Source organism: Sinocyclocheilus rhinocerous, unplaced genomic scaffold (genome assembly GCF_001515625.1).
Source record: "Sinocyclocheilus rhinocerous isolate Xijiao unplaced genomic scaffold, SAMN03320098_v1.1 scaffold2821, whole genome shotgun sequence".
Classification (NCBI taxonomy): Eukaryota; Metazoa; Chordata; class Actinopteri; order Cypriniformes; family Cyprinidae; genus Sinocyclocheilus; species Sinocyclocheilus rhinocerous.
The window spans coordinates 110,591-120,733 of NW_015644647.1; the positions used below are offsets into that span (position 1 = coordinate 110,591).

The window sequence follows — 10,143 nt, forward strand, 5'->3', positions numbered from 1 at the left end:
GACGTTAACGCGTAGCAAATTATTAAGTAGCTGCATTGGTTACTTTTATGCCATTGATAAAGCTTTTATATGTAGTTTGGGGTAACAAAGGGGTTTTATAGGTTTGACTGAAATAATAATGCAATAACCAACACTTTAAATCAATGTTTCAAGAAACAACAACAACAAAATTTAACAAAAACAGATAAAGACAAAAAAGTAGCCATTGATAATATCTAAACAATATGTAGTAGTATAGTATATAGTATCCAAATTATAGTGTTACCGACGACAAGCAACTGGTGTCTGAAAAGAATTATATATATATTTTCGGGATTTCGCCTAGGGCGTCAAATCGGCTAGAAACGGCCCTGCACTAGAAGCAGCGCTGCCAAGTTGTTCATTAAAAATATTGCAGAAAAAGAGAACATCAATGCGGAGAAGATCTTGTTAAAATTTGAATATAATTTGAATTTTGATAGTATTTAATTACAAAATTCGAATGTAGTTTTTCAGCCATTTTGACAGCCCTAATTCACATTAATGAGAATAAGATGGTTGTGCATTATGGTAAAGAGAATTGTAAAAACAAAATTGCTTAATTAGCAACAGTGTCACAATGCAAAAATATGTAATGGTCCTATAAATGGGCATACTTTTCTTTCAGCAAAATATAATTTCTTATTCTAAATTTTGAATTTGGGGTGAAACATGTTCTTGACAGGTTTTGTGGGATTCACATGAAAGAACTGATCATTTTTTGGGCAAAGATTGTGTTTCACACTGATACAGACCTCTCTAATGCAATCCGAACCTCACACCGTTAAAGTCTCATCTGGTGACACTCTCGTTCCTCTTCGTTACACTTATCTGCCTCATCTCTCCATACTTTCTCTCTCTCTTTTTTAACTCCAGTCACTCTCATCATATCACAAAGCTTTCAGCCTGGTTAATATTTTCCCTCAGTAAAGTCAAAGTATGAGATCAAAGGCTGTGTGCGCTTTTAGAGTTTCATCCTCTTTTCATGCATCTCTCGATCATGCCCGACTCAGAAACCCTTTTAGGTTGCAAAAACACAACACTTGAATTATCATAATGGAACAAGGCAATAATGATTTTCTACCATGCTGCTTTTACCAAAACCAGAGGAGCAGCCTCACAAGCACCAGAGGGAGGAGAGAGAAACAGAGAGAGCAGGAAACACATACACTATGCTTCCTGCAACACTCTTTCCTTGCCCCGCTTGGCTTCATTCCAAATCATTTCAATTTGTGAAAGAATCTCCCCAGAGAGACATGAATCAAAATCATTTCTTTGTCTGAGGTTTGTTTCTGCTCACTCGAAAAAGACACTTCAACCTTTTAGTTTGATGAGAGCGAGAAAGAGAGGGAGGGGATGGCATCTGTTGCACAGCCATCCGAAACATATGCAAAAAATCATTCTGCATCTTTTTCCTATTTCCATTTTATATGACAGCCACCGCGCAGAAGCTCAGGCTGTGTCTGGACTTCCCAGCATCCACTTCTCCCCATATGGCCACAACAGGGTGTCTTTAGTGGTTTTCTTTGCACACTGATCAGATCTTGGGCTCAGGGTCAGAAGGGCTGATCCTAGATCAGCATAAACAGGCAACCTGCAACGAGACCAGTCGGGAAAAACCTCCATTTGACAACTTAACCTTCCTCAGTATTTCACAAGCCATCCTGTTTTAATTACCACCTCCAGTGGCCAATTACAGGCCAGCAATAAACAAAGGGATGAAAGCGAGAAGGGACCTAACAAGGCATGGGTTTTACATCCTCCACCTTCACCTCCACAGCGCAATCAGTGATTTCCATTAGTCAGGCCTTTTCTGATTGAAACGGGGAGGGTCATGTTTGTGTGTATGCGTGTGTGCATGTGTGTAGGGAGAACTCCAGTCTTCCTTTGTTCTCTCAAGGCTGCATCCTGCCATTTAGGGTTTGAATGGGTTTCCTTGCTGGCACAGTCATGCTTGGAGCAGACCCCGAAAACAACACCGCCAACCAGCCTCAAACAAGCAGAATGAGAGAAAGAACCAATGATACAGCAAGTGCAAGAGAGAGAGAGAGAGAGTTGAAATTTAGTCTGGAAGTTTACAATTTCAAAATAAAATGTGAGTTATACTTATCGCAGCATTATTATGTGGGTGCTAATGTGTTCTGTGTTGTTGTTAGTGTTGCGATATGGTTACCAGGGTGATCTAGGTGGTCCCTCCTTCAGTGTTAGACTATGGTATTTTTTAATATCCACCAGGCAAAAATGTCAGATCATCTGATTATCGATTTACATTACTACCAAGCGGTGTAGTTCTTCGGCAATGTTTAATACAATGGTTGCCAAGCAACACACAGTGGTGCAGGTACAACATCAGAAACCAGAAGACTAATTCACTCTCAAAGTATTGTTAATTTCAAAACAGCAAAGTATCATTAATTTATGTTTACCACAGGCTTCATTATACTCATAAATTGAAAAACCCCATTATAAAACCCCATAGGAAAAGCTCAATGAAACCATCGGCAAATTAGTACCTGCACCACTCTATACTGATGTAATGAAGTCAAATGTGAGTTTATAGCATTTTACAACGGCTTCAAACATGGCTTAGCCAATCATAAACAATAACCGAAACTACATGTTTTATTAAAGAAGTTGTTTATTATGTATACATGTGTTTATTTGTATTATTTGTTCATGAAGTTCGGTCTGCGAGGACTTGCATCTTAAAACAGAAAATCATGTTTTCTTGCATATTTTCACAATTTTTTTATCTCAACACATTCAATTCAGACTGCGAACCTGGGTAAAATATTAATTGCTGTAAGAATGTAGATTCAGCAGCAGCATGCAGCACCACTAAAAAAAGCAGTGCAGGAAGCACTGGCATAATATGCATTTTTACCTAGACCTAGTGATAGCACACTTCTCACCAACACAGTGCATGAATTGAAGTATGATTGATTGCTGTCTATAGTAGAAACGGGAGGGACGAAGATGGCAAAGTCTGATGGGCTTTGAAAAATTCACTTTCCCTATGAGTAGTGAGTGCATGACTAAAGAATGAATGGTGGTAAAAAAAAAATTTTATATGCCAGAGAGTGCATCAAACAAACTAAAAGCAAGGGTCGACATTCAGAACTAACTCAATATCTAAGAACAGATCAATATACACATATTCCTTGAACTGTCATCATGTCCCATCTTTCTCTCAGATCAATACTTTCCGATCAGTGCAGAGCTCAGCAGCTCTAGACTCTGTCCCCTCCCGCTGACCCACAGCACCTCCATCAATCACATATTCATGAGCTGAGTCAGTCACTGGCCAATGAGAGATATTTAGAATGATTTCTATTTGATTTCTAACTACTTTCAGCATTTATAGTGTTCTTGAGCACCAAATTACCCTATAAGAATGATTTCTGAAAGACCAAATGACACTAACACTGGAGTAATGGCAGCTGAAAATTGCACACAAAACTTACATTTTAAAATATATTAAAATAGAAAACAGTTATTTAAAATTGTAATAATATTTTATACATTGTGTTTTTTCTGTATTTTTTCAGCTTGGATGAGCATAAAAAAACTTTTTTAAAAAACATTTTAAAACATCCAAACTTTCGAATGGCATGCTGTAAGTGCTAGTTATTGTCTGCAAAGACTATAACACCAGACAGCCACACACAGAAACGTACAACACTTTTTTTTACCAAACAGATCCAGGCTGAGGAAAACCGATAGACACTCATTAAAATAAGCACATGAAACATTTAATGAGACACAGAGAGCTGTTTCCTACCACCCTGCAGTGTGAGTTTTATTGAGGGTGCAGCAGTCTTTACTCAGCTTTTCTAGCAAGGGTTGCCACAGTAGGGACCGTCACACCTCCCCCAGAGTAAGCACACAAATAGGGTGTATAGATGTCACACTCCACCACAGAAACATGTCGTTACATCCCCAGGTGTGGCACACAGAAGCTCAAAGGTCTGCTAATATAAACACCCAGTAGCTGCATTATTGCATTGCCTTTGGCTGCTGGAATCAGTTATTACATCTGGAACCATTTGAACAACTTTATTATATGCTATAAAATTTAAGCAATCACCTGTGTTGCATCATAATACAGAGTAGACAAATGACCTCAAAAGATGGTAACTGTGATTTTGCCAAGCAGGATGTTCTACTAATTGGTTGATAGCAATGTTGTTCTAGGACCAATAAGGATTTCTATTCAATACCATGTCCTACTTGGCAAAATTCTGGTAGGCTTAAAGGAGTTTGTGAGCACTAAATACATACCGATGAGTCAGGACACTGCATTACTGTCCACTCATTCTCTACTGGGTCAGTTGTCCGGGTGTGTGTGCCAAAGAACAGAGGGTGACAGAAACATCTGTCTTTGTGATTCTGATATAATATCAGGACATAGGATCTACTCCGAGCCTCCTGCAACACAAAACGCTTTTGTACCAGAAAGTTAATCTGACTGTTAAACTTGAGCACTAATGGATTAGAAGTACTATATGATGGCGTGTGTCTTATGGGTGTGAGCCTTTGTGTAGGATGGATGCGTCATACATTTTAGTAAAAGGCTAAGACAGAACTATGACAATAATAAGCAAACAGTGTATTTATAAGCAAAAATAAGCATTCAATAACGTTCACTGTCATAATTATATTAGTTTAAAGATGCATTCAGTAGTTATTTAGCTGGCATTAGCATCACTGTAGTGATACCACAATTACACACTGCACTGCCATTAATTTACCAGACCAGCATGGTCGTCTCTGAGTTTTATGTAAATTACACTGAGATTAGTGAGATTTATATTGAATTTTACACAATAATTAATTGCTTTACCTGTCCAACAAAAAAGAAGCAACTTTGGCATCACTGCTCAGGATTTTCATCAAATCTTTCTACCTTGTATATGTTGTAGCGATGTTTACTCTCATTACTGTTTTTGTCAGTCATTCTGTCTTCTGGCCTTAGACCTTTTCTGCTTCTTCAGCTGTACTGATTCTCCCATTGTCTCCACTGGTAAAGTATGATAGTAAGTGTGTTCCATTGTCTAAAACACAATATATGTCTTTAAGTGGTCATGACATGAGTAATAAAATTTGTCTCATAGCTTAAAAAGTCATTGTCATTATAAACAAAGCATTTATTTAACCAAGCTCCAAAAACAGCTTGTTTGAATATTGTGGGATTTGTGATATCACATGGGCAAATACATTTGCTTATGACTGCCTTCATTACATCATCGCACCACAGGCCCCGCCCACTGGTTTTCAGTCACATAGCTGTCTGTTTTCCGAGGCACAGTGTAGTGGAGAGTTTGCAAAGAAACATTTGTTGAAAGATGAAGCAGGTGGCAAGTGGCCGTTGATACTATTTCCTATGCAATGACATTAGCCAGTCATAACAGTGGCTGTTTATTGACAAGCCTTAAAAGAGCGCCCCTTAAAAACTTTTTTGCACAAAAACCTTTAGTAGCATTATAAGTGAACCTCAAGGAACATTTTAAAGGGGTCATATGATGCTGCTAAAAAGAACATTATTTTGTGTATTTGGTGTAATGAAATGTGCGTGTTAGAACGAGCCGTTTTAGGCGGGTGTGTTTAACTCTTAACTTTTATAAAGAATATCTCTTTGGTTTTGAGACTTTAGTGTTTGCAACTTTACAGATCTTCTTTATGCACCAAGAGCTTGTAACACTCCAAAGAGAAAGGAAAAATTGAAATCGCATCATATGACCCCTTTAAAATAATAAAAAATAATAAAAATATCCATGTCATGATTCATTCAATGTATAAAACCTTTTAAATTATCTCCAAACTACTAAATGTACCTTTAACTAAAAAGGCCACACTATGAACGCTATAACACTACTAAACATGAATCTGAAGTAAGATAAAGATCTATATTGAAAAGTCAGATTTCAAATAGTGAGATTCCGAATAAAGTCATGTCTTTATATACTGAAAGACTAAAAACTAGAATGCTTTATAGCTAGAAAATCTGGACAAGTGTCTGAGAAGAGATAAAGAAAGGCATAGTGCACACAAAAAAAAGTTATCTGAACACAGGCAAGCATCAAATGTGCCTTCACACCATTTTACCATCATTACAAACTACACCAGGTCAAGCAAACAGACGGCAAACCAGGGGCGATTCTAAGATTTTCGTTTTAGGGGGGCTCAGCCCCCAAGGAGGGTATAATAATAAAAAATAATAGTAAACATAAATAAAATAAAAAATGATTGACTAATAGGGTAAGGTGGTAAACTAAACTTATTGCATTTTGCAACTTATTGTATTCCACTGTACTGCATAGATAGGTATAACATTTGAGTACTGAATAAGCCATACAAGTCTTCCTGAATCCTGATCCTGATCGATCGATCGATCTCTCTCTCTCTCTCTCTCTCTCTCGTTTACTTAGCTATCTAAATGGGGACATTCCATAGGCGTAATGGTTTTTATACTGTACAAACATCGTTTTGCCTGACGAAGACCTTAGGGTCGAAACATTGTGATTTTAATAAATTCTTGAGAGCAGTAGTGGCAGTGTGCCGACTTTTGTTTATTGACTGTGAAGGGTTTCATATGATCAAGCACCTGCCCAAAGTTTTTGGATGTGCCACACATTACACTCTCTTTGTTTATGCAGGACTCAGGACTAAGCAAAAGGTCAAGAATTTGGCAAAATGCTGGACACAACAACTGCACTATACATCCTCCCATTACAAATTCTTAACACAAAGTTAAATTGTTATACCATGAAAATTAATTCAAAATCGCAGGCGATTCATTGCCGATTATGAACGCGATTTTGTGTAGCTTGTCAGTGAACTACGGCTCTGTGCAGTAAATGCCGCTCCATCTGAAAGCACGTGCTGGAGATTAACTACTAATCACAGAAGTGGCTTTACTGACGAGATGCGCATGAAAATCGCATTCGATTTTTTTGCACAGCCCTACATCCAAGTGCACACACACCATGAACACACACCCGGAGCAGTGGGCAGCCATATTGCTGCGGCACCCGGGGAGCAGTTGGGGGCTCGGTGCCTTGCTCAAGGGTCTCACCTCAGTCGTGGTATTGAGGGTGGATGCAAGTCCCACTTTATAATACATGATTTCATACAACAGTGCTCTAATTTAATTGGTCAAAAGACATTTCTGATATTTAGTATAACATCACTCTGCTTTCATGGCATTCCTGACCAGAGTATGTTGTGACGTGCGGATATTCAGTACAACAGCACAGCTGCAAGTGTATGAAACCCTTAGAAATACATAGAACACTTAAATGGCATTAAACTGGCAGAAATAACTTTGGACAGAATATGCTTAACACAATACAATGTGACTGAGAGTTTACTGTCATTTAAAATGTGTCAGTGAGTGCACAATACAGTGTCTGTTTAAACAGTAGACAAGTGAGGAGGGATGATCAAGGTGCTGTAGTGTTTTTAATAAATCTTCTTCTGTCCTTCCTTCGGAGTGGCATTTCACATAATTTCAGCACCAGCATGCCACTGTCTAGTATGCATTATGCAGTCTGCCCCAAACTGTCAACTGCTGTTTCACGGTAGTCTACATATAAATGTGCAAGTCTGACTACCTGCACGAGGAGCGAACTACACTGCTGAGAAAGTGAGAGTCTCGGCGAAATAAAGTAAACACAAGAGCAAACACATCATTCACATTTACAAATCCAGAAAAACAAAGTTGGAGGAAACAAGACTGCCCCCAGGAATGTTGTCTCACACACACATACACAAAAATCTATATACTAATGTACTTCTCATTTGAAATTAGGCATTTACAACATTTTATTAAACGTTTACTTGCCACATATTGGTATATGTATTATTTGCTGTAATAGGCTAGCATAATGTGTTCATTGAGTAAATTGCGTATCTTGTTTATAATGTAGCCTACACATGCTCATCCCAAAGCTACATGTGACACTTCTGCATACTGTATAGTGTTATTATTGTCTGTCTGCACACGGTATCAGTGAAGTATCTATCTATCTATCTATCTATCTATCATACGGACTCGTCGAAGGAAAAGTAGAAACACTAAAGATTTATAAAGCTTACGATTACATAAAACACCAAACAAAAACAATATAAATAATCGACAACTTCCACGAACCAAACTATACCTGTCATTTGTTTTAATCCTATGGAGATTAGAAAGTGTGAGCGCACAGGTTGTCACCTGATTCCGCCTATTACGTTAATAGACTTTTCATTGTTTCGAAAAATGCAAAAGTTCACACAAAAGTGTCAAAAAAAAAAAAAACTGAGTAATGTTCTTTGAGTAATGCTACTTTGTGTTTCAAACATTTCACTGAAAGATGTCATTCTGATAGCTTTTTTTTTTTTCCTTCATCAGTTGAACCAAACTCACCTCCATAGCTGTTGACAGTCGCGCTCCAGGACGAGATCGTTGAACACAGCAACACACTTACAACAAACAGACCGGTAACTGACTTCATGTTCCGACAACCCGAACCGCTCTTCTACACGTTCGGAGACAGTCCTTTATGTCCAGTCTCAGCTCCAGGACATTATAGCAAAAAATGTTGTAGATTTGGCTTCGCAGATTTTAAGGGGATTAAATAGGTAAGATATGAAATATAGATGCTTATTTTTGCTAAATTAATTTAAAGTCAGCATATTCTTGTATTTGACAACAGAACAGAAATTCAAAACGTCCACGATGTTGTATTTCTTTGAGTCTCGAAATATTCTCCAGCACAATTCGAGCGCATCCCACAATATAGGTAGAAACAAAATCTGCTTGCTTCCGAGAAAATGTTAAACTTTCCTGAAGTTGAATCCAATGTGTAATAGGCTACATTCGCTGTCAGAATCTTAAGAAGAAGCGCTTGTAGCCTGGCGTTCAAATCCACCAGCCCGTGCTGAAAACTAATTCAATTGTCCCGTATGACCATCCGATATTCCTGTCCGAGTAGGCTAAATGATATCTGAATATGTCCAGTGTGAGATTTCAAAAACATACACAAAAGAAAGCTAAATCTAGCAGCCTAAGAAAGAAAACCAAAAGCGTGAATTCGCTTTCCAGCCGCCTCTATAATCTCTAATAGGCAACAGAGGCTTCAGTCAAGTCCTGCGTGCCCCGCCCCGTGGTCTACGTCACATTAACAGGTAAAGCCTCTTGAGTTCAAAGGAATCGTAAGGAATTTAACGTTTCTGATTCCGATTCAAATTCCATTTAACAATTCTAGTTTCAGTAATGATTATTTCAGTACTTTGAGGCAGAAATACTTTGAAAAAGACAGATTAGGCTATTGCATGTATTGCCCTCAGCAATCAGTCAAATGAAGATCATTTCAGATTTCAACAACTACAACAAATCAGAAATACAGAAATTAATACATGCATGTAATTAAAGTGTTCATAACTAGCCTAGTCTATTGTAGGCCTATAGCAATATTAAACAAACAAAAAAGTGGTTGCATATCATTCATTCATTAATTTCTTACAAAATACCATTGATTCACTGTAAATAAAATATTTAGTTCGGTAATCAGATTACACTGGTAAAATAGAAGAACCGATTCTCGTCTACCCGATCAATATCGCCAAACTCAGTCAGTAATGATAATGATTAGGCCTATATCAAAGATTTTCCACATTTCTTGTTAAATGTAACGTTTCTATTTATTCTAATTAAATTAAAATATAAAACCTGTCCCAGTTAGTGATATGGCACGAGCTTTCATATATAGGCCTATTTCTATAGACCAATTATAGGGTTGTAAACATTCAGGATGCGCGCGCATCATGGTTGCAGAAAACCCGGGAGAGATAGCCTTTATGGCCAGAAAATTTCACGGATAGGGTACAAAATAGTTAGGTTTAAAAAGATGATAAATTATATTGATTAGATGTAATTTTCAAAATGTTCTCCGCATTACAAGAGCTTGTCACCCAGCGATAAGCACTGTTATTCAACGAAATTTACGTTAGAAAGTGGGATAGTCTCACAGATCCGAAACAGGGATGACGTTTTTTGTGGGCGGAGCCTATCTGAAGGCAGAAAATGTCGGTTTTCAAGTGGCAGTCTACGGAGCCATGGAATAAAAGAATAAAAAAAGG

General features: G+C 37.8%; 1 protein-coding gene across 2 annotated transcripts in view; it reads right to left on the bottom strand.

Moving 5' to 3' along the window:
* The window catches only part of LOC107758768 (semaphorin-4F-like), a 102,399-nt gene extending 93,256 nt beyond the window's left edge, over positions 1 to 9,143 (bottom strand). For both annotated transcript variants that reach the window (XM_016576581.1, XM_016576580.1), the window contains exon 1: positions 8,429 to 9,143. In XM_016576581.1, coding sequence (XP_016432067.1) covers positions 8,429 to 8,516 — 88 coding nt within the window. In that variant the 5' untranslated portion in view covers positions 8,517 to 9,143. The remainder of the gene's footprint in view (positions 1 to 8,428) is intronic.
* Positions 9,144 to 10,143: the final 1,000 nt, after the last annotated feature.